This window comes from Drosophila montana, unplaced genomic scaffold (genome assembly GCF_035044405.1).
Source record: "Drosophila montana isolate Dmon_TW-CO22-7 unplaced genomic scaffold, ASM3504440v1 contig_3733_1, whole genome shotgun sequence".
Lineage (NCBI taxonomy): Eukaryota > Metazoa > Arthropoda > Insecta > Diptera > Drosophilidae > Drosophila > Drosophila montana.
In genome coordinates this window covers 7,484,507-7,509,628 of record NW_026998620.1, presented here as the reverse complement: position 1 = coordinate 7,509,628, position 25,122 = coordinate 7,484,507, and the positions used below count along the sequence as shown (strand labels likewise).

Sequence of the window (25,122 nt, the reverse complement as noted above, 5' to 3'; positions counted from 1 at the left end):
ATGTTTTTTTTTTTCATGTTTGTTTTTTTTTGGGAATCCTCAAGCTGAAATGTTGGGTAAGTTCATGATACACACAGCAACACAGTCCGTCAATAAAGTTTTACTGTAGGCGCATTCGTATATTCATAGCATAATTAAGAGATTTTCCTTGCCGGAATTTAAAGCAGCTCCAAGAGACCTTCATCTTATGTCGCGCATTTTATTGATTTATTGCATAATATGCTAAACAGCTTGACCCTCACTTGGGGGCTCGCCACAAAGTTTTTTGATTTATATATTCATTATTTGTACGCTGTATTTTTGCCGAGCACAGAATGAAATGTAAATGGCGCAATAATACGGTTGCAGGACAGCAGAACTACTTTACTATACATATAAATACATATAAATGTAGAAAGGGAATTTAAGTTGTTGGAAAAACTTTTGCGGAAATCTTTGCAAAATGCGGCCAGGACACAGTCACATTTGCAGTGGTCGCAATAATAAAATCATAAAAATATTATTATAAGTAAACAGTTTCATGAAAGAGATCTTAAAGTCATTTGCAAGCTTCCTTTGCTTCTGTTTCGCACTAAAGTTTCTGATATCTTCAACAAAAACAACAACAACACAAACTGTTGAATAAGTTGACAGGTTTTTCTATTCCCAGTGCACGAATAACAAATGTATAGACTACACACACACCTTTAAACATCATTCTCGGAAAATGCCTTAAATATCCTTATATATTCTTGAAATTTACAAGCCGGTTTTAGAATTATAACTGAACATTGACGGGAAAACAGAAATCAAATCAGTTAGTATGGAAATACAGAATCATTCATTCGAATTTTTCTACCGTACATAAACGAAGAATGAAGGTCATTGAACATTTTTCTACGAATTATTAATGCGTACTTCTACAATTGCAACAATTCAATTTATAACGTTATCTATTTTTAGCTTCAAATTTCAGTTTAAGAGCATATTTATAATTTTAAAGATTATGTTATTTATTTCTTTATAACATATTTATTATGTTTGTGAAAGTGAAAGATAATATAAATACTGTGTCTTTGGTTATACAACCCAAAAATATTTTCAACAATCAACGAAAACTAAACAAATTTAAAATATTAAACGTTTCCATATGTGCACAGCGCGCATTGATTATATAAAGCGCTCATAAGAGAGTATTTCAAGTCGAGCATATACAGTAAAAAAAGTTTTTCTTTTTTTGCGCTGTGGTTTCTGCCATAAATATATTAAGCCGACAAACTTTTCCCATTGCTAGTAGGTGCTCAGCTGGCTAAGCTGAGTATGCATTGCTGGCAGGCCGCTTAGAGACGCAGCTAGTCACGAAAATTGATGACCGGAGTTTAACTTAATTGTATGTGGGAATCTGAATGGAATCTGCGGCATGCTGATTGTGTCAAGATTTCGTTTCAATTTGCGCCGCGATAAGGCAACGAGACATAAAAGTAAATTGAAATGCCTGTCGCTCGACACAGAATCAACTGGCCAGCTGACTATCACGGGTCGAGCACCTGAAACTGAACCTGAAGCTGGAAAGATGCTGTGCAGGGGTGGCCACTGCAGCCCGTGGACCTTGTCACGCACGTGCAGATGGCAGAGTTTCAAAAATTTTTAATTGAATTTGCCACTGGGCAGCGGCTATTGTCTGACCAATGGTTGGGGTTTGGCGTCTGGGCTTGGGGTTATACTGTTGCTACTCACTGTGTAACGGTATCATGTACTCCATTTCCGAGTCGCTATTGTCGGCCTCCTCCATGGGCTGTATGACGCCTCCAGTTGTGGCAAACGAGTTGGTGCGCAGGGCCATCTCCATGGCACGCAATGCGGGCAGGTTGCGGGGCAATTTGCCGTTCTGAAATGGAGACAAGCGTTGGCATATTAAAATTAGACATGGACAAAACACGTCCAAGGCACTTTAATTTGCAGACGGCAATTATTAATTGAGGACTGAAAACTAGAAAAATAAAAAATAAAATAAAAAAAAGAGAAAGAGAAACACACGACAAATTCGAGGCCACAAAAGGGAGACGAATGTCCTGTGCAGTGCTGTACAAATCATGAAAAAGGATAACACGTAGTAATCTGAGCAATGGATATAAATGCGTTTGCCTGCTCACCTTTGCCGAGCTCTGTTCTCTCTTTTTTTCTCCTCGCTCACACGAAACTAAACTAAAAAGCAACAACGTGACAACTACTACAACAGCAGCAACAGCAGCAGGAGGAGCATCAGATGTAACTAGATGCTGCCAGAAATCCAATTTCAGCAAGTAGCAAGACATAAATTTGTTTGTGCCACACAGAGACACGCATTAAAGCCTCGCACCGTTTGCCTTTCCAGGGAATTGGGTAACCGGACCGGGATGGAAGGGGTCATCCGGCCTGGCCATGTCCAGCAAATGAATTCTGTTAATGCAGAAATTACTCGAGCATATTAAAAGTCCAAATGGTCATTTCGTACAGAATTTTATAGCAACTAGCCACACTCACACCACTCACACACACACACAGACAGACAGACAGACAGACAATGGCACTGGGGCAACAAATAGGCACATTTGTTCCGCCTCCCGCTGGCAAACCCCTTAGACGAGCCTCAGGACTGCAGCCAATGGGCAATGTAGTTAGCAACCCAAACCAATGCGCAGTTTTGTTTACCTTGCCACGACAATTGCGGTTGATAACAACAAAAACCAAAACAGTTCTAGTTGATTATACATACATACGTACATACACACATACATACTGACTGACATATATATATTTTTTTGCACACCCCAACTGATCAACCAAGCGAAAGTTGTTCCCCGCCCCTTAGGACATTTAGTTTATTTGATGTTGCGAAATGAAAATTGTGACATAAAAGGGACTAACAACATAATTAAGTAGTGTCCGAATCTGCAAATCCAAAGGCATAAAAAGCATTAAAAAAAAAACAGCAAAAAGAGCAAAATAATAACAACAAATGAAAGAGCAAACGGGCGAATGCGTTTATGTTCGGCTGCTGTTCGCCAAATGGCACATAAAGGATTTCAGTCCAGAGCCCAGCCTCAAGTAGGCTCCGAGTTATGGGGCAGCATGCATATTAACTGAATGGCTAAAGCGCTAAGAAGGGCGCAACCTGATCACCAAGCGCACATAAGAGGCCATCTACCCGTTTGTGGTCATAATTTTTAGTTTTTGCTGGCCACGTGTCGGCCACAAAAGGGGTCATGATTAGTTTGCCCAATAAAGGACATGCCGAGGGACAGCACAAAAAAATAAATACAGTGCACAAGCCAGAAACAAATAAACAAAGCTAAAACAGAATCGAATGTGGGCTAACACATGCCCATAACTATTTTCAGGTCTTAATCATAGCTGGACCTGTCTGTTGACACATTCCGGATTATGGGACGCCTAACGGCGCAGAATTTATTTTATTATTTATGAATCAAATAACAGTTTGCTAAGATTATTTTAAATAAATCTTTCTTATGAAAACATTAGAGCTACAAGAGCGCATTTAATAGATGCTCAAGCAAGAAATTGAAAACATTTCCTGTTGAAAAAAAAAAATAGATTGAATTTTTAAGTAGGGTATTTGCTGGCACACTCGAGAATTGTGGAAATATTTGATTTACTTTATTCGAAGCCGCCAACAAAATTACCAAATTGGCTTACTATGACTTTGAAAATTTGTTGGCCTTATACTTATGTAAATATTTATGTACATAAACATATATATACTAACTTCTCAGAGCCGTTGGCATATCGTGCCACGGCTTAGTTAGGCTCAAAATACTCTGTAATGCTGAAATATTCTAAAACAGGTTAACCTAGCAGAAGCAGGTGCATGTAACTAGCCCTTGAATACTTCTCTGTCTATGATATCTTTTTGTATGCATGTATATTCAAGATGAACATAAACAAGAGATACGATATGGACCTAACACCGATTACATATCTCCCATCGGATATATATGACTCAACTTCCCGATATAGAAAAGCATTATTCGTAAAGACAAAAAGAATGCAAAAATGTTTCAAGTATATATTTTATACAGTATACATTAACATAAACATGCAAATATAAATGCGAAGTCATATTTGTATATTTGTTCAAATACTTTGAACACCAACTGCTGGGTATCTTCCAGTCAAGCTTTATTGACAAGCGCATTGCTTTTTGTTTTATTTGCTCATTTTTTGAGTATTTGACTTTATTTTCTTCGCCCGCAACCGTTTGCATGCACTGTGTAAATGTATATGTGAGTGTGTGTGTGTGCGTGTGTTGTGTGCCTGAGCTTTGTACAATTTTTTATTTAATAAAACAAATTCAGCGGACAGCCTGCGGCGAACATGGCAAGCAAAATTAAATTGTTTCGTTGTTTTGCGGCAGACTTCTTACAGCGAGATCTGGACGCGAACGCTTTATCATTTCTTGTTGCCGTTGACAGGAGAACGCGGCACGGCGGGAAGGGAGCGGGCATGCGGGCAGAGGGTACTGGCATTTGACAGGCCTGTCAGCCAACTGGGGCGGCGACTGAGTGGCACATGCGGTCCCCATACTCCGGCGACTTGTTTGTAATTTCGTATTTTAATGACCAACAGACATATCAAATATGCATGTCGAGCAGGTACAGGATTTATCTTTCTGCTGCGCGCTAACTCGCCGTTAAATTTCTTGATGGCATTTCCACAGCTTCAACTTGAAAAACAATTCAATTTAAATGCACAGTTTTCGTTAAACACATAAAGCAAATGCATTTGTGGCCGCTCTTTGCATACATTTCGGCGCCGTTTTTCAGCTCGTTATATGCAAATGACTGATTACAATGTCGAGCTTTAATGACGCAGCTGCGTGCTGGCCTTCACGCAAATATTGCAAATTACCTGTCAATAATATGGAAATCGCAGAAATTGCAGTCATCAAAGGCTTAACATTTTTTCTTTTCATAAAAAATGCGTTTGCAGCAGGTTTCAGCGGGCACACACACGCACGGTCTCTCAAAATGTGGCCATATTTATTTATATATGTATGTGTGCGTACATGCAAGTTTGTCCAACTGTCAAGGCGTACCTCCCCCCCTTCGTCAGGGCGTGACATGTGACGTGATTTCCACGCTGCGTGTTGTTGTTATTGCATATTGCGCCGCACTTCCGTTTCCTGGCGGCGCGCCGCTGCGTTTCTTTTGCATAATAGACGTTGATTAATGACGCGCCAAAGCATCGGTAAAGGTGTATGCAATACATTATTTATGAGCGGAGTTGCATAATTAGCATCGCGCTAAATAGCCAGCAAAATTATTAACGGCCACAATGGCCCAGGCCCAGGTCTAGGCCCAACGGTGCAATCGAGACTGCAATGCCATGGAATTTGTTGTTCCTGTCCTCCCATCGGCCTGCTTTGACAGTTGCCATTTGCCAATTGGTATGCAGAGCGAACTGGTAGCGGCCTCAGCCCCATAAATTAGGCCCCTTCTCACATCACATCACTCAGAGCGGAGCGGTGCCAAAACAGAAAGACACGCTAGCGGCATCAATCGACAAAAGTGCAGAGCACTAAAGGACGCAGCACGAAGTATGGAGTACGGAAGTGACATAGTAGTCGGGGCCGGAAAGACACGCAACATTGCATATTGGGAGCACGGAGCGTATGAGAAATGCCAAATGCTGCCAACAAGCATATACTCAGCTCGAGCCTCACACTGCCACTGCCAACTGGCAATGATATAGCTCATAATTTCCAATTCGCATATTGCGGCTTGCAGGCGGCCGAACAAACAAACGCAATCAGAAGCACTAACCCAAACCCAACTGCATTGTCTCTGCTAAATTCTGCATATCCTGTCATTGCATGCCACACAATGTCCTGGCCTGTTTGTTCGCTTGCAGTTAAGTGTGCTTTGCATGCCAACATAAACGCTCCTATGCCTGCGTCAAGGCTCCTCTACTGGAGCCTGTTCTATAGGCACATAAAAACTTCACATACAATTTTCGCATATCAATTTTAACGAATAAAGTTGTGTACAGGTACGCTGCATATTAGAAGCCTCTCGGTTCGATATAATTTTGCTCGTGATTCAGCTTCTTATTTGAATGCAATTAATATGAATGCATTTTCTTTTTCTGGAGAAACAAATGTAATTAAAATGTCTGTAAATGTGGACAAATTCTGCTAAATTACTCTCAATTTAAGTCGCATGACAAGACTGAAGAGGGTTTTGGAGAATCTACGTAAACTGACTATTATTACTATTATTATAAAAAAGAACCAATATCTATAGATTCTTTTAATTCAGATGTGCCTGAGAAGAGAGGACTCTTCTTAGCGAATCTCATCAAAAGACTCAGCTTGGGACCGAGGCAAGAAACGCAGGTCCTTTATAATTATCTCAAACTCTTTCATTTTATATAAACAATGAATTTTTGCAACTTTTCTTGCTTTGCCATTTTTTTGTTGCTTGACGCTTGCAATTCTCAGCAAGTTAAGACTTTGAGAAAGGGACTCGATAGTCAAGTAGTCAACCTCAAGCCAGCTTGATAATAGTATTAAGAAGTAAAAATTATTCTTTAGCAAGATTTTTAAACAAAAAATATGGTAAATTTAAAAAAATATTAATTGCTGCGAGCCGCAATTCTTTAATAAGTATAGTATAACGAATTGCTTAATGGCCAGAGCCAATGTAAAGCCTTTGTAACTATGTACTTAATCGCGTCCAACTAATTGCCCGATAATTGACAGTTTGACGGCTTCGCTAATTTGTTTTTGCATGTTGCGCTGTCAAAAACTTTTGTTACCCGCTTTTTTTCCCCTACTTGGCTAAGCGAGTGCTGCCAGTAAATGTGCAAAGTGGCTGTGGATGCGCGATGGCCACTCAGAAACAGCAGGCAAACAGCCAAACAACTAACCATCTACAAAACTAGTCATAATAGTGACAGTAACAACAACAACAACAACAACACAAACAGAGACAAAAGTTGCTCTGCGAATTGCAAGATACTTTTTAGTCATTTTGTACTTGATCAACGCGAGTGACTTGATGTTTTTATATTATTTTTAAATTTTTGTTGCTAAGCTTTAACATTGTATAATAAACAAAAACTTTTTAACCCAACTAATTGTTAGTTTATACAGTGAAAATCCCCTTTCTGTCTCTTTGTAGCCATATGAAATTTGTGTAGAAGTGGATAACTTTTATCATAGATTATATCAGGTGCGCGACTTGATTGTTTGTTTTTGCAAGAATATTGGTTGAGTCGAGATTTGGCTTTGTCTTTCGAGACTAATGAACCGGAAGTGCCATTGTACACAATATTTTGTATTTTAAGGTAAAGGTTTCTCCTTTTATTTATTGAACTTCAATTATTTTAATTACATTAAAATTCCAATACCTTGCAAAGATCTGCTAAAAAGAAGGTTTCCTCTCGTATCCAGTCAAATTTCGGATTTTGTTGGGGCGCCTTAAATACTAAGCCCATAAACTTGTTAAGCTATATTATGTTTAACTTTTATATTTTGTTGTATTAATTAGTGTATGCATGTTGCTTTTTTTTTGTGCTGAAATCACTTTGTGTAACCAAATATCTGAAGGCAGAGCCCAATTAATGTAAAAGGCAAGTAAATCAATTAATGTCAAACAACCTGTAGACAAGACAGCGGGCAACGATACGAATTCTGTTGTGACTGAGGGTGCTGCCGGTGGGCATGGCAGGCGATTCTGCTTCGTTAGACTAATAATAATTAGGAGCCCACTGACATTTTGAGTCGAAGGCAAATACAATTAATTACCACAAAATACAAGTAAACACAATACAAATTTATAAAGGCACACACACTGAACGTGAGCGAGAGTGTGTGGGGGAGTCTGGGAAGGACCTGAAATATCAAAAGCAAGCGGCAGGCTCTAAATCAATAGACGGGCACAGAAAACTTGGCCATTTCTGTGAACATTTTCCAAGGTTCTTACGAACTCATACAAAATAATGAGTTAGTGGCCGAGGCGAAAGAGGCAAACGAAACGACCAGCCAATGGCCACAAGAACCAACAATAACATTAACACCAACAACAACAACAAGTATGCCAATCAATTATACGCCCAATTAAATGCTGAAAAAGCAGCGAAAAATACCGACAAACATAATGGAGTCGAATCAACTCGAGTCGATTGGAGGCGACTCGGGTCGACAACAACAACAGGGTTGCTCTTGCATTCAATTTAATTGACTTGGCAGCTAAAACATTTTTATTTGTTATTGAAAATAAAGACGTGCACGTTGCCAAAAGACAAACAAAACTGTTTCAGACATAACAAACACTCCGAATTCGTGCCACACGTACAACACCCCCTTTTGCGAGAAGAAGAAATGTCATTGAAGTACTTGAATGTGGGATTATTTTCAAAAAGGCCTAATTGTTTTTATAAAATGATCCCGGAGAAGGCAAACAGAAGGCAAACACTTTTAAGGGGTGCAGCTGCTCTTCTTCTCTCTTCATGTCTGTCGCTCTCATTTTCCTTCTCTCTGGGCCCATTTTCCAATCAAACCGTTTGAAAATTTTCGCACTAATTTCATTTCAGCATTTTGCACATCATTCACCTTTATTTATGTGCGTTCTGCAGTGACAACGAGATAATCAGCTGTCTGGGCATGGCTAAGGATCTGCTGGACTCATTTTAGGCAAGCTATGTAAGTTATTTCACGTTGTATACATTTTCAAATAAGCCTTGAAGCAATTTGCAGAAATATTTTCGAAGCAGACAGCAACGGCAGAAGTACCAAAAATGGGCAAAGTTATTTCATGTATCTATTGGCATTTGATGTTGCTCAACTGTACTCGAAATGAATGTTTGAATAACTCACTGTACGGTGGAGCTCACTTATGGCGTCTAAGAATTCGACCTGTTCAAGCAACAACAGTTGCAACAGTAGCAACAACAAGCAAGTGGCATATAGCTTCACATTAGTTGCAAATTTTGACTTCAAATTGTTTTTTGAGCAAGTAAATTGCAAATGCTCAATAGACAATGGCCAACGGTTAAGTTTGTGGCTTAAGCTGTTTAAGTTTAATTTACTAAATGCAAAGGCATTTTAACTACAATCACACACGCTAACACCTGAAAACATTAGAACTGACACATGCATTAATCACAGCCAGCTTGTAAATTATTTAGAAATACCTTTAGCGAATATCTGTATACTCATATGTATATGTACAAATATATATATTGCTTATGGCTTATTTAATTAGCTTCGTATTAAAGGCAGTAATCGTTAAACAATTATATCAGCTATGGGAATAGAAATTTGCTTTGTTATATGTTGATTATGTTGTCTAGCAGTTTGCCAGCAATCAGCTGAAAGGTAATTAAATAAAGACTAAATAAGTTGGGATAAATTGCAATAAACACAGAAAATAAAGTGCTCTCAAGCATAGAAAAAGGTATTTTTTAATTAAAATGTAAAATGCTTTAGCAGTAAGATTTGGCTTTCTATGATAGTTTTATAGGTTAATTGTGTTGGCATAATTGTGTTGACGATATTTAAAAATACTATCGCTTTTATCAATATTCAGTCAATATCTCTATTCATTTTTTCTATAATCCATTGACAAATGTTTAATATCGAATGCCATCTTCTTAAGGTGTGTAGATATTATCAAGTCGAATAGTTGAGCAATTGATCTGCTTTGATATCAATGAAAGCTTTTAGATTTTAGCCATCTTATTGACACCTGGGCTCTCTTGGCTGGTGGCGGGCAGGATTTTTTGTACATTTAAAATGGCAAGAATGTTGCACGCGCTCCGTTGGCGCTGTTAGTTGCCTGCTTGACTGCCTGCCTCTAATTTGACAGCCGTGGCTTGGCATTGTCGTTTCGTTTACGTGTTGTCTATCTTTGCCAGCGACACGCCCCGTGGCTGCAACGCCCCTCCCCGCACGAGCGATTCCTTGTTCTACATTAGGAAACATTTTCTTTGTCAGTTGAGGTTGCATTTTATTGTGTTACAACAGAGTTTGGCTAAGCTGCCTCTGCCGCTGTTTCTGTTTCTGTTTCTGTTTTGTGTGTGTGTTTTTTTTTTTGCTTCTAGTTTTTGCCCTTCAACCGTTTCCCTTGGCCCGCTGCTCCGCACTGAGCGGCAGTTTGGGATTTGGCCTGACAGCTCGCTTGAAATTGCGACTGTCAATTGCATTTAATTCGAGTTGTTGCTGGCGGTTTGACCTTAGCCACAGAGAACATAACAACAACAACAAAAGAAGACAAGAAAACAGAAATACATGAGAAAAACCTAAAATCGACAGCTGAACAAAAGTTAGCTGCAAATTTTCGAAAGCAATGGAAGACACAGATGTTTCTTAAACAAATCTATACGCTTGCGTATACTTAATATGTCGGCTACATTTGCATTGTAAAGCATACGCCCCGTGTGCTGTGCTGAAGGCGAAGCTGCTGCCAACGTTTACAGTTTCAAAGGCAACCTGCTTACAGCTCGACAAGTGTCGAGTGGCTTAATAAACCGTTAAAAACAAAGAGCTTTTTCGCGACTGCTTTTGAAATTTGGCGCCAGCTTGCACACTCACACACATACACAGAAGCACACAGACACATCATCCGTGAGCGCAGTGAAGGCAAACGAGCAGCTTGAACAAAGAAGCACTTGGCTGGCTCACACGCACGCACACACACACACAGAGAAGCATTGTGGTAAAAGCTTTCAAGTGCCAGCAACAAAAATAAGGAAAGCGAAGCTGCCTCGGCTGCTGCGTCGACGTTCGCGTCGTCCTTTTCATCTGGGCAGCGGCATTTAAGAGACTTTCGGCAACCCAATGCGTGCCCCACGCACATACACACACACACACACAGTCGCACAGGCATACATGTTCGTCTGTATTTGTGAATTCGGTGAAATAAACGGTATTCAACACCATCGACTTTCACTAACGCCACCTCGCGGCCGCTGCACAGATTAAATTAACAGCGCTCTGTGAACCAAAGATGCCCATGGTGGGATCAGGACGAAAAGGACATAAGAGCGAACTTGCGAGCCCTTGAGCGCAATGAAGCGTTCGCTGAGACTGATTCGCACTGCCAGCTCTGTGAAATGCGAGAAAGTCACCACAGCAGCAGCTGTTAATGTGGTCCTGACTGTCTGGACTATGCTACAGTTTTATTTGTAGCAATATTCGAGCAGTTTTTGCGGCTCAAAGCCGAAGGCAAGGTTTTGATTGGTGCTGCTGGCATCGCTTTTCTCGTTTGGTCGTTTCGTCGTTTTTGCCAGGCACTTGTCCAATTTGCCATTTTAGCTGTCAACGTTTCGCAGGGCTTTCAGTTGTTGTCGCTGCCCACAAAGCGCTCCTTTGATATTGCATCCCTTGGCATAAATATCGGATTTCTTTTGGCTAAAATATCAACAGCATTGCTTGCATTACTGTTGCCTGCCTGCCTGCCTGCTTTAGCTCTCGACAAGGACATGCCTTTCGCCTCATTTTGTTTATGGTCTTTATTTCTGTACGCCAAAGTTATGACAACATCAGTTAACGATACGTTTGTTTTTGCCTAGCTGGTTGGATACGCATCATAAAGACAGACACACTCTACAAATTCAATGTTCTTTGCAGTCCTGCGCATATGTTTTTCGTTTGCTTTTTGCTGTGATGCTAACGGTTTATAAAATATGAATTCACTTACGAGTATACATCACACATCAGCCCGAGGCCATTAAGCCAACACCACTTGCATCCAAAGGATGCGTTCTGCCTCCTGCGCCGTTCCAATGGCCATTGCAGCGCCTCAGCGCTTTTTATGTTCAGCTGGCCCCATCATTGTCTTCGCTTTTGGTCTCTGAGAGCCCCTGTATTGGTGTTGTTATTGTGACTCGTTATTTTTCGGCTTTTTTCTTTTTGCCTTTTGCCTTATGCCATATAGCGAACGATCGGCACAAAGAACGAAAATGGCAAGCAACTGAGTGTGAAGTGCTTGCTGTCCTTTTGGCCTCTGTGTGGGGTTAAATGGATTTTTGATTGCACACTGGCAAAAAAGTGACGATTTTAAATTGTCCTGAATTCGGCACTTTTAAAAGTGTAGGCTTGAAAAATATAATTAAAAATAGCTAGGAGCCTAACTTTTAAGGAAAACAAATTTGGTTATGACACATACGAGTACGTAAAAGTAGAATATAGTTTTGAGGGCTTTCTGAACTGAACAGATAAATTTGCTGAAAGTTTATAAAAAAGTTACAAGTAAAATACGTTCAAATGGAATTATTTATTATTATTATTATTATGTACTAAGGCTGCAGGAAAAAAAGGCTTAAAAATGTAAATTTCCATTGAAATTTCTGCAATATTGTTATTATAAAAGATAGTATAAAAGTATAATTGTTTGTATTATTATTTAAAGAAACGTGCAAGCTATGCATTGTTCTTCTTTATATTAATAGAAGAAGCAACATTTCGAATTTAAATGCTTAAGCTCGTATTGTCTGAAAAATCGACTTGCTTGCATACTTCACCTATTGTTAATGGTACAAAATAACATTATCAGGAGGCGGGATATAAATTGTGTAGTATTTTTTACATTTCCATTCATAAACACAGTACTTTGTTGTCAATTGAAAAGTTATGGAAGATATATATTCTGGTCATGCTCACGTCTGCAGCAATTTCACATTCAGTTAAAATGATTTGAAATCTCAATGTGGTAATGTGCAACAACTGGACACCTGTATTATTGAATAAAACGCTATGCAGCACACATAAAGTTGCTAAAATATGCAAATACAAAAACTAAAGGATGCTTCCCGCCCTCCGCACTGCTTACTGCACAAACACATTAAAACAAGCTCGCACCAGGTGCTCTAACACCAAAATCCGCTTTAAAAAGCTCCGCAATGGCATATGGAATATGAACAGAGCAATTATTATTTCCCGACCGAGTGTTATTTTAACATAATGCTGTGGGTGGGTCAATGGGGAGCGGTTGCAGGATGAAAGTGATGGAAATACAGAAAAGCTTCATGTGATTTAAAATGCAGAGTTCAGAAACAACAACGAAATTTCTTAATGCAGTAGCCTTGCACGGGAATATAACCAAATAGCATGCTTAGCAAGAGCTAACTGCTGTCACGCACACACACACACACACACAAGCACATATACAAGCAAACACCTACACTCATATGCGGTTGCAGTGAGAGTACATTATAACAATGGCCAAGTGCAAGCATTAAAGCGAGTACGTAAAATGCTTTCTTTGTGGATGATAGTCTGCCGGGTGTTGAGTAAAACTATAAATGGAAAAACGTCGAGCAGGAAAAACAAACGAAATTCGGGTAGAGTGCATGAAAGATGAAGGCAAGGCATTGTTAAGTTGCGGTTGAAGTCCAGACCACAAGCCACACACACACACACTCTCTCACATAAGCATGTCTTACACCGGACAGTTATAGATATGTTACAAAGGAACACACACGCGCGCTCACACTCTGGCAGTCAAAAAAGGGTATTTCATGAAAGATTTAGCATTCAAATGTGCTGAAAAAAAAGAGAGCAGCCTGCTGGAAATGCTTCTTAGGATCGTGTGCTTTGTAGCGTACATTTTGAGGGCTAAATAAAACTACTTAAACGAGTGAATGAACACAAGTAAGAAACATGCTGTGAAACGAGCTAGAGAGGTTCTTTTTTTTATTAATATGCATTTCACTTATGTTTATTTAAAATGTAGAAGATAATGTTTCCAAGGGATACACGCACAACCCAAATACGAGTGAGGGCAAAATTTGACAAACTGCAAGTTGTCAACAAAAGAAAACTGAAAATTCAAATTGCTAGCTGAGAGCTTATGAATTTTTATACTTTAATAATATACTTTTTGCTGGCACTGTACACGTGGGTGACTGCTTGGCAATTTTTTAAAAGATATATATATATATATGTGTGTGTGTGTGTGTGTAACTGTTGTTGGCGCTGATTCTTAATCAGAATCAACTGATCTGCTATGCACAAGCAGAACAAAACCAACGAAACTCTGGCAAAACAAAAAGAATACAGAATAGTAGACGCTATCTATGCAGTCGTATCTGAGTCCTTGCCTTTAGCTAAAAACCTGACAAGCAACAACGTAATTTACAAGGCGCGTTTGCATGTCGCTGGACAGGACGCAGAACTCAACCTGAGCTGAGCCAACCCCAAAAGCTGAGCACAAGTTTTAGTAGTTCGTTGTCGTTTTTTAGTTGCTTGTTGTTGTTGTTGTTGTTGTTTCGCTCCTTTCGCTCGTTGCTTTACTCATATTAAATGCAAAAGTCATTGAGCGCAGGACAGCAGCAGGATAAAAGGGCAGCCCTGTGTAGTCGGACCTGCTGCAAAACAACAAGTTTATTTCCACATCCTTGGACATGAGTTTGCTGTAAAATTTCGTGTTGATGATCTTACTAGGTTATGCATTACTTTTTTGTGCACGCCCAGTATCAGCCCCCATATCTCTCCTATCTCTCCTCTCTCTCTCCCTCTCTCCCTCTCTCTCTCTCTCTTATCTCTTCTTCACTCTCCCTCTCTCTTGCTTTCGATATCGCCGCTGTCTGTTCTTTCAGCTCCGCTTGCAACGCTTGTATTTCCTGTCCATGTAACTTTGATTTTTTGTGTGCTGTCTCTGGGTTAAATCTCGCCAGCGACATGCACCCAAATTCTGTTGCAAGCTCTCGACTCTGCTGCAGTAACTGTTGTTGTTCTTGCTGTTGCTGTTCGTTCGTCTTTTATGTTTATGCAAATTGAAGTTTTGTGCTGCTGCTGCAGCTGCTGTTAACTAATAAATATTAAGTATACGCGCCCTGGACCTTGTTTCTTGTCTGCACACAAATTGAAACATTTTGATACCTTCCAGGATTTGTAGTGGATCGTTTAAAGCTGATGCTCAGATTTACCGATGCATAGAATATCCGTAAGGATTCGGGGGCTAATGGACGTGGCACTTACCTTCTGATGCGCTCTAATGGCAGCTGCTGCGACCGCTTTGAGCGGCAACACAATGCGGGGCGGCGGTGTTGGTGGTGCTCTTGGGGGCAGCGGGCCGGATATTGGCGGCTGTGGCAACGACGACAATGCCGGAACTGGAGGCGGATAAGGGCAATGAAATGCAAGCGGCAGCACCAGCGGCGGCGGCTGCGGTGGTGGTGGTGCTGGGGTCTGGCCCAATGGCGGCATTGAGTTTTTTACAGCAGGCAAGGAATGTAGCTGCTGTGGTGCATATTGCAGCGGCTGTTGTTGTTGCTGTTGTTGATGTGGCACGGGCACACTGAAGGGCACAAAAATCATAGGGGGTGCATTATTGTAGCTGTTGTTTGCGAAGGCAGGCGTTGGCGGATTAATGTTGTTGTCGTTGCAACCATTGGGTAGGCTAAAAGCATTGTAATTGCTGTTGTGTCTGTTGCAGCTGATGTGACAATGTGAGGCTGTTGCAGGTGGCGGATTGTTCAAATAAGTTGTTGACGTGGTTGCGTGCTGCTGCGCAGGCGTCGCAGCTGCTTCCAGGCAGGACAACGGCTGCATCTGCTGTGTTGTTGTAGTCTGTTGCAGCGTTGTGATGCAGCTGCTCTGCGCTGGCTGCTGTTGCGGAGGAGGCTGCTGGTGTTGCAGCTGATGTTGATGCTGCTGCTGGTGCTGCAGTTGATGCTGATGCTGATGCTGATGTCCTGCCTGTTGAGATGCCTGGTGCTGCTGCATGGCAGCGATCACCTGTGGCGGCTGCTGCATACGTGGCACGGGCAAATGCTCATAGCTCTGTCTACAACAGCGACAATCCTGACAGCAACTAGTTGCTGGAGCTGGCGGATTCGCGCTGTTGGTGCAGCAACTGCTGATGGTTGGCAGCACATAGGGACTGCTACTGGATCGCGCTGTGCCCAAGTAGTCCATTTTAGGCGCCTTGCCTGGGGCTGCTGCTGTCTGCGATGACTGCCACTGCAATGCACACGGCAGGATGCCCATTAAGCGCAGTCCCACGGCGGGACTGGCCTTCTGTACAGTTGCTAGGTTCTCTATTTTGGCGGCGTCTTCTCGGCTTGTTCAACTGCAAAATAAAGATAACTTGGAGTGAGTGAGTTGTATATACATGGGTCTAATTGCGATAGTTAGAACCAGTTAAAACCGCATGTAAAGATAACTACTACGACGAAGAAATAGAAAGTAATAGCATGGGTATGAGAAGAAGAGAAGAGAAATATAGCCAGAGTGCGAAAAAATGGAAGAGAAAAAGACAGTTTATCTATCAGAAAGGGGTTATGCAAGTTAAGTAGCTAAGGAGAGAAATATAGAGCGAGTGTAAAAGAGAGAAATATAAAAAGAGATAAATGTTACGCAAGATAAAAGAGAGAAGGATTGAAAATGTGGGAGAGAGAGTTAAAATATAGTATTAACCATAAAAGCATTATTTCATCCGATGAAAATCGCAAAGAAGGGCGCTAGAGATGAGTGAAAATGGGAATTTTCATGGTATACGTGCTCTGCTAAAAATGCAAAATCTAAGTCGAAATTATCTTATTTTGCCAGTGATACACATTTGCACAACTTTATTATGTAGGATATAATAAGCTACAGTTCCATTTTCAGCGATATTAATTTTAAATTAGGCAATGAACATTGCAAGCATTCGTCCTTCGTCATCTTTCCTTTTAACTTCCAGTAATTTATGAATTATTTTGTGTGCGCGGAAGCAAAACCTTCGGTACGCTTGATTACGATTTTGGCTTCTTGAAACAATTTTGCAAAAACAATGCGTTATTTTTTTTTCCTCAATTCAGTTGCTCTAAAATTTGCTGGCATAACGAAAACATTCCTTGTTATTGTTCAGACCCCTTGTGCCGCCTACTTTTCGGCTGCTGCTTGTTGCTTACATTTCCAACATCCTTCGCACCCACGGCCCACTGCCTGCCCGCTGGGTTGGCACTCGTTAGAGACTTTCAGAAATCACTCAAAGTTTTTCAGAACGAGAAAACCAATTTTTCAGCTGAGTGCATTTTAATTTAGTGTACACTCCGTTGCCCCTGTTGGCCCCTTGGCCTGCCATGCTGCAGGAGTGTGAAAACCAAAAATACTATAGGTACGGACCATATGCTCGTACGGCTGCTAAAAAGGTTTGCTTTTCATTGCAACACGCCTGAAATGGCAACTTTGACAAACAGCAATAACAGCATGGCTCTTTGGCCTGCACCTCTTGGAAATGCTGGCAAAATTGGCAGCACCATTCCCCACACCCGTTGGTACGTGCCACCCAGAGCTTTGGCTGGCACCGCTTCTCCTGTTGTTGACTTCTCATTGCGTTCTACCTTCTTTGACGCACTTTGCCAAAACAAATCCCCACAATGGCAGAAGCGGCAGCAGCTGCAGCAACAGTAGCAAAACAATGGAATTTTAAATGTGACAAACATGGTAAACACGTCCAGCATGAGGAGCGCTGCCAGTGCCTCCTGTTGCTGCTGCGCCCACCCCTTCCTGCCGCCAGAATTCAAGCAAATGCTGGAAGCATTTTTCAGTGTACCTTGTACTAGCTGCTAGCATGCTTCTTAGCTACCCAGATTTATAAGTATCAAATTTTTCTTTAGCAACAAAAATGCATCAGTCGAAAATAGGCTTAAAACTATATTACAACAAAGCAACTAGGCTATAAATTTATTTACTTGCAATGTAAATTTTTATTACTATTGGTAAATAAATCAAAATTGAAACCTAATACTTATGGGCAAAGTTCAGTGGAAACCTTTTAGATTTCTAGTCCTTAGTCCTTCAATTTGATATTTAATTGGTTCAAATTAAATTTTTTTTTTAATTGTTGATATATATGATACCTAAACCAATATCAGTTTGATGCTGTTTGTCTATTTGCAATTATCTCTAAAAATAGTAACATTTATTTCCAATTTGCAAATGCTAAGCAAACTCAGGCTTAGGCCACTCACATTTTTCAGCTCGTTTGCCACAATCTTTCGAGGTAAAGGAAAATTATTTGGGGCCATACCAAATATTTTCTAATAATTCCATAAATACTTCAAACGTACAATGAAAAATATTTCCACAAAATTAAATGAAAACAAAAAGAAAAACTTGCAGCTCAAGATCAAAAGTTTTCAAGTGCTGCACACACACATATCAAATAGTTTTATGTACAACACAGCAACAACCACAACAACAACAACAACAAAAACTACAATAACCGAATATATGTATATGTAAGTGCAATAACTTTTGGCGATTAAGCTGGCAGCATCGCAAACTTTTGTTTTCGCAACAATTTGCCAGCGTGTCCAATTTAAATTTTGTGAAAATATGTTTGCTAAACAACTTATCTAATAGAAAGAAGCTGAATAAGAGTTTCAGATGTGTAGCTTAATTACAAAGCGAATAGCGTACAGACCGAAATAAACAGTACCATATAGAAACTGGTTAAACTTTTTACCGAAAAATACATATATACATTTCTATATATATATATATATATATATGTATATGCAAATATGCAAGTTGGGTCTGTGGTTGTTGTTGCTGTTGTTGCCATAGGAGATTTATGCGCCACTTGCACGAAAGCCAAAAGTACACAAAAACTTTGATAAAGAATTTGGTAACATCAAAGCAAAAATTTTTAATGAATTTCTTGGCCGATCCCGAAAGCCTCCGAAACGCACCACACACAAATGTGCGGGCACAGAGGGGACGCAGGGAGGGTTGGGCGCTCGCACAGATGCTGCTGCACAGAGGTAAGGGGTCAAAGGTCTGGCTAGCATGGACAGGCCCCTTCTTTGACCATGGCACGGAAATCGTGTTGCTCGTTGGTGGCCTTAATTAAATTTAAATATTTTATCACCGAAAAATTGCCAGCAACTGCACAGCGACAAGAACAACAATAGCAGCAGAGGCATCGGCGGCATCTCTGGCATGAAAAGGGTGCGGAAATGTTGCCAGTGTACATATGTATATGTGTGTGTGCGGGTGTGTTCCTGATTGTGTTCCTCTTTGTATGTATGTGTGTGCGAGTGCAGACATCCAAAAAATACTGATGTGGGTGTATTTTTCATTATTTGCCAAGCGCTGCAACTTTTTTGTTGCCTCACTTTCACATACTGGCCCGCCCCCGACTCCTGGTGGGCCTTCGTTCGCTGCCTTTGCCACACTTCATATTCAATTGTGTTGAATAATTGCCATACGGTTTTTTGACCAACGGTTTTTGACACTTGCCTAAAAGGACACACACGCGCTCAAGTGACGCAGCCGCCCCGGCCCACACGCCCCTGGCAAACGCTGCCCTCATGCCGCATTTGAAGTTGAACTTCCCTTTTGGGCTCTCGACCAAAAAATGAGCAAAACATTCGACACAAGAGGAACACTGGCAGAGCTGCGGACCCCTGGACACAGCGGCAACAGCAACAAAACATGCCAAAAGCGTTTTTTGAAATATCTTTGTAAATATTTAAAATGTTCCGCACATGCGGGTACTTCAATCATGCACCCAACTGATTCGCCGACGGTTCTAACGGGCTGCGCGGGCGGGCTGTTAAAACTGGTCGGGCTGTCGATGTCTGTTGGCTTACGAGGTAGCTGCTAGGTTAGGGCACGACCCTTGTCGCAGGCGTAAGTTTTAAATAGTTTTTGTTGGCTAATGTCAGCATACAATTTGGTATTCATAAATTAATGAAGCATCGGGCAAAAAATCTCATTGGACTATAAAGTTTTTCCATAAATTATATACCATAGGGCCAAGTGAATGTACGAGATTTAAGTAGGGTATTAAAACATGTAATCCGCATTGTATTTTAAAATCTATCGCATTTAGTTTGTTTTGCAATTTACAAACAGAGATTAGTGTAATGCCCACTCAAAAGGTTGTTAAATTTCAATTAAAAATGCATTCGATTTATTTCGAAGTAGCAAGAAACTTTTATTTTATTGATGCTGAAGAGTAGCCTGTACAGAATGCTATGAACCAAGCTCTACTTCCAGCAAATGTGAAAAGAAAAATAACAAAAAGTTGGCTTGCTCGTAAGTTCCCAAAATAACAAAAGGTGCCCATGTAAAATGTATTAAAAATCAACTGAAAATAAAACTATTGGACAATATTCATTTACATGAAGATCCAAAACTTGCAGCTTGCAGAATGCAATTTAATATGACTTTTAATTTTGTAGTAGACTTTTTTAAGGATGCTATAAAGTATATTGTAAGCGCTGAAGAAGTGTAGTTATTTTAAATTTACAAAATAAATAATCAAAATTTTAAGGTGGCCGGCTCAACATATCTTATAATAACCAACCAAAAATATAAATAAACCCTTAACGTTGTTTGAACAGCTAATTCAAGAACCGCGGTAACGACTCTAGATTTACCACCACGCTCCGAGCTAAAACACATTGAGAATTATAAGTGATGGAAAGACGACATTGCCGGCAAAACCTTAGCCTAGTTTTGAATATTTTCCCAATGCAAGTGATATTATTGCAGTCGTGTGTAACCGACCGTGTAATACTCAACCTCAGCCCATTTAATAGTTTAAAAAATTAACAGTTTATTCACCACATTAATCGAGTTGGTCGGACTTGTCATATCCCCAGGAGGAAAATGCCCCTCTCTAACACTACGATTTGTTCCCGGTGAATTAGATAATTAGGGCGTCTTTAATTCTCTGTTCTGTCTAGACCTACCAGGAATTATCGCCCCTCACTCCTACCTACGTTCACAACAGATACTCTATGCACAATTCTTTTCGTGTACTATGTAAAAATTACAATAGTTTTTATCACGTTTTCTTCGCCGAACTTTCTCTCCCCCTAATAAAATCGTTGCTTTCAGAATACCTTCGGGAACTCACTGAACATTCCCAGCTATGAGTAGGGGCATAGCTTGCCGGACAGGCTAAAAATTTCCCACACCGTGTCGATGATTTCCCATTCCTATCTTTTTATCCTATCTACTTAACACTCTATATATCTAGTATAAATTTCCTTACTTTATTAATAACTTCTTTCTATCCTTTTTCCTTTTTATTGTATTTTCTTAAATAATATAGTTAATTAAGATTATTTCTAATTTTTACTTAAGAACACTTTTTTCTCTACTAACATTAAATTATGAAAATGATAAAAGCATTTAGGCTCTAAGCTGTAGACTCTAATAACGTCACTGACAAAATTAGCTGTGAAAAGGGGCATAGCTGGGTGGAGGGGCAAATATAACACCTCCATCGGTCGGTGATGCTATTAGATAATATTGTATTCTAATTACGCTTTTAGCATTTTCATAATTTGATGTATTAAATAATTAGGAAGAGACTCGTTTTTGTCGCCAATTAATAAATAAATAAATAAACGTTAATGTACAAATTAAACAGTTTTATTGATATGGACGATTATATTTAGCACATTGCATGGGGATGCGAGTGTATATACATCAATATTTTTATTTTTAATTAATTATCACGCATAAATTTAGTTACTTCTTTCCGTCTAACGTTCAATAGTTGATCATTTAATTGACTTGGATGAATGCTTGCTCAACTTGGTTGAAAATTAATAATTAAATTTGTTAAAAAAAAATTATCTGGGAAAAAACGAGTCTTAAATTTGTCAAGCAATTTCGAGGAAACTCTCTTTGTTCTGTAAACTAAATATTTTATTTAGATTATATAAAATTGTGGCTTACAGAAGTCACATTTCTAGCTCGCGTCGATCAATAAAGGAAACATTATTTTTATGTTGCTTGCCGAACAGCAAATTTATATTTGTTGTAAAAGCTGTTTTGATGCCACTTTGCACATTTAGAATATCAAAATCAAAAGATAATTTTTAATAAATTTAAACTGAAAACTACAAAAACTTGCAAGTTCAAACAACATTTTTGTAAAAAATGTAAGCTGTGAAACATGAATGGAACTTGAAAATGTTTGCGATAGATCGACATTGAGCCCCATACTTCAAGCGCTACTCTCAGCTGTTTGTTTGTGTTTGGTTACGGCAATTGGGTGAATGAATAACACGATACAACGAGAAGAACCAACTATGGAGCATGGTTACTCACACCTATTCGCAGGCGCAACGCAGCAAGCACGAGCCGACGCGCCTCTCGGTTGCCTACACCAACACAACGATAGAAATGCCACGCGCACACACACACACACACTCAGACACAAGCCGGCTGAGAACTGGCACACTTTGAGTTGTATCGAACTTTTTTTTTTCTGTGCAGAAACACAACAAAACTCGCGACGTTGGCGGCAACAAACAACAACAGCAGAAGGATATACGCACTGTTACCGTACGCCTCAGTTGCTCGGCTCAGGACAATTACTGCAGACGTTGGCGTTGACTTTGTGGCGGAACGCAGCGTCTCGTGTCGACGAATTAACACTGAAGAGCCAACTTGGCGGTCGGCGCTAGGTAGTTCACTTGGCCTTAGCAGAGCCACAGCTGCACTACCACCCAAAAAGAGGCACACTCACACACACACATACTCGCACACTCGCACACACTGGCCAACCCAAGCAGGCAACAAAAAAAATGAAGCCAGGCAGCTATAAAAGGCGCACTGTGGTTGACATTATCATGTGCAACTAAATCACACACACACATACACTCGTGCATGCAACTCTTTATGTGTGTGTGCTTGTATAAAAAAAAAGCTGCGTCGCACCGCCCCTTTATGCGCTCATTCGCTCGTGCAATGCGGCGTATGAGTAACAAAAACAGACACACACACACACACACGTACGCTCAAAAGTATCCGCCCCCCGTTCACCGCTCGTTTGTCCCATTTATGGCATTTGATATGCTAATTTGCACGATTCCGCTGAAGATGTCGTGACAGAGAGTCGCCGAACGGAGCACCAAAAGGCGAAGCCACCACCAGCTGCTGCTAAGCCGGCTCGGCTCATCTCATCCGTCTGGCCGTTGTCCTGCTGCAGCTGAATTGTTATACGAGAGCCGCTCGTTTCGCTGGCCCAAGTTGCGCTCTGTTTTGATAGCTCCGGCATAGCTCATGGGTGCCAATATTTAAGGCGAAATGTGCGCTACAATATGAATGAAATTTATATAGCAAATACTAAGTCATGATATGATGTCTCTCTCTAAACTTAATTAAAAAGCATTTTGATCTTCTCAACTTACGCTAACAGAAGACAATCCTTACCAGCTGAGAGGCGGCTACTTTCGCAAATTGGCAGGCGAATATTGGCGGACTCGAAACATGCAGATAAGGATTTATCGCAAAGAATGTTCTTCCTACCGGTAGTCAAATATTTAAAGCTTTATATACATTTGTTATGACAAAAGTTTCTAATTTAAAGTACAATTAAAATATAGAAATTCAAATTACGAATTTTCATTTCATAAAGAAACGCAGATGGCATCATGTGGCCAACGACAACCAACTGTAGAGCATTTCTCATGTCCTGCAAATCCATTTTCACTCACACACACAGGAACAATCAACCACCGTTGCGCACGAAATCGGAGCACAGTTTTGTGCGCTCTCAGCTCTCAGCATGCTGCACTACGACTCACCAATACAAGCACAAGTGCCACCAGTAAAACCGCATTGCGAACTGCATATACAGCACAGAGGCGGAGTCTCAACTCTGGACTATGTAAAGACGGCAGATGCTTATATACCAAAAGGGAGGTGGCTGCACAATTCAATACATGCACGGTAATAATTTCTATAGCCAGACAAAATGGCGGCACTCAGCATTTGGCGGCACTGATTGACAAACAGTTAAAATGTTAAACCCTAGTGAAAACGACGCCACTGCGCTTTGTTTACCATTTGTTTAGGGGGGGGCAATACAACAACAGGCCGTAAACATAAACACGATACAGGATAGAACACGACGTAGCCGTTGCGGCGCTCACCGAGAGCGAAAGTTGTAGCTGCCTTGTATCGCAGTTAGCCGACGAGGCTAGGACGAGTGCGATACAAACTGTGGACTCTCTCTCTCTCTCTCGGCTGCATTAAATGCGATACAATGCAACAACAACAAACAGTTGGAGCTGCCGCATATCCTTTTCATCCTGTTGAGCGCGGGTCGAAAGCAGCTGACAACGCGCAGGCAACCGGCGTCCACTCTGACAGCAAATTGACACTATCGTCAGGTTTTTGGCAGGCACATGTGACATTATCGGCCTGCCCACGGACAATGCCGAGACAATGGCTGCGCCCAAAAAGTTGGCCAGCCAAAAAGCCATGAATAATATTTGGCACTTATCTGCGCAGACAGTCGCCCTTCCAACTTTGACAAATTATGCAAATTTCAGTTTTCAGATTTTCTATGTAAACATTTACTTTACTTTTCAGCGCAGACGCTGCCATCTTCATGGCCCAAGTCCCAGCCGCCCATTTGACATTCGTTAAAAATTTCTTATCGCGCGCTTTCATTAACGGGCGTCTGGTCCTGGCCAGAGACCTTCTAATTGTCTTGCAAATTAGTCGCCGCGAGCTCCAAAAAAAGCGACCCAAAGCATCAAGAAAAACGTTTTAAAAAAATGTTGCCAACGGCTGCCCAAGTTGCTTTTGTTTATTTACCAACTGCTGCCGCCGGCTGCTGCTGCTCCTGTTGCTGTTGCTCCTGCTGATCTCCAGTTCCAGCTGCAGCCACATTGATATACGGGACAACGACCGTGAGGCAGCTGTTCAAGGAAATGAAAAGCAAACACCGCCTCGGCATGTGAGTCAGTGCGTACTCAAGCTGTAATTTTTACGCGGCGCACGAGAACGTGCCTGTCAGGGATTAGTCCCAGACATAGAACAGACGCCATCGGGCAGCTGTTGATTGTCAACTGGGCCACCGGAAACGTTAAAACATCCCCGTCTGCATATATTTTTTTAGAATTTCTCGCTTAATCCCCGTGGAGCAGCCAGCCAAACGAAGGCCAATCGATTAGCCTTGTGGTCTATGGTTAAAGTAAAAGTCTTCAAGCTGGCGTAAGCCTCTCAGTACTTAAGTGTTAGATGTACCAAGGCTACATAAATTGTATTGGCCCTTAGCTAAGACCATTTCTAGAATTTAAAGTACTTAATTTTTCAGCCAACTTTTAAATCATACGAAGTAAGTGCTCTTTATAGTAAATCGAAGTATTTAATTAATGTGCAGCCACCTCCTG

General features: G+C 40.7%; 1 protein-coding gene across 1 annotated transcript; it reads right to left on the bottom strand.

Annotated features, from left to right (window-relative positions):
- Positions 1-1,708: 1,708 nt before the first annotated feature.
- Positions 1,709-24,686, bottom strand: LOC135437089 (uncharacterized). Its single transcript, XM_064694927.1, has 3 exons — positions 24,545-24,686; positions 14,963-16,038; positions 1,709-1,867 (listed from the first exon to the last, which is right to left on the bottom strand). Exons 1-3 carry the CDS (start codon positions 24,684-24,686, stop codon positions 1,709-1,711), a joined length of 1,377 nt encoding a protein of 458 aa, XP_064550997.1.
- Between the last annotated feature and the right edge of the window lie 436 nt (positions 24,687-25,122).

Bases quoted from the DNA above. Each gene is read 5' to 3' on its own strand.
- LOC135437089 (XM_064694927.1), bottom strand. From the start codon at position 24,686: ATGCCGAGGCGGTGTTTGCTTTTCATTTCCTTGAACAGCTGCCTCACG. The intron at 16,039-24,544 runs GTAAATAAACAA...CAAGCCGAGAAG, and splicing joins GCAGCCGGCGGCAGCAGTTG to ACGCCGCCAAAATAGAGAAC. The intron at 1,868-14,962 runs GTAAGTGCCACG...TCTCCATTTCAG, and splicing joins CCATTAGAGCGCATCAGAAG to AACGGCAAATTGCCCCGCAA.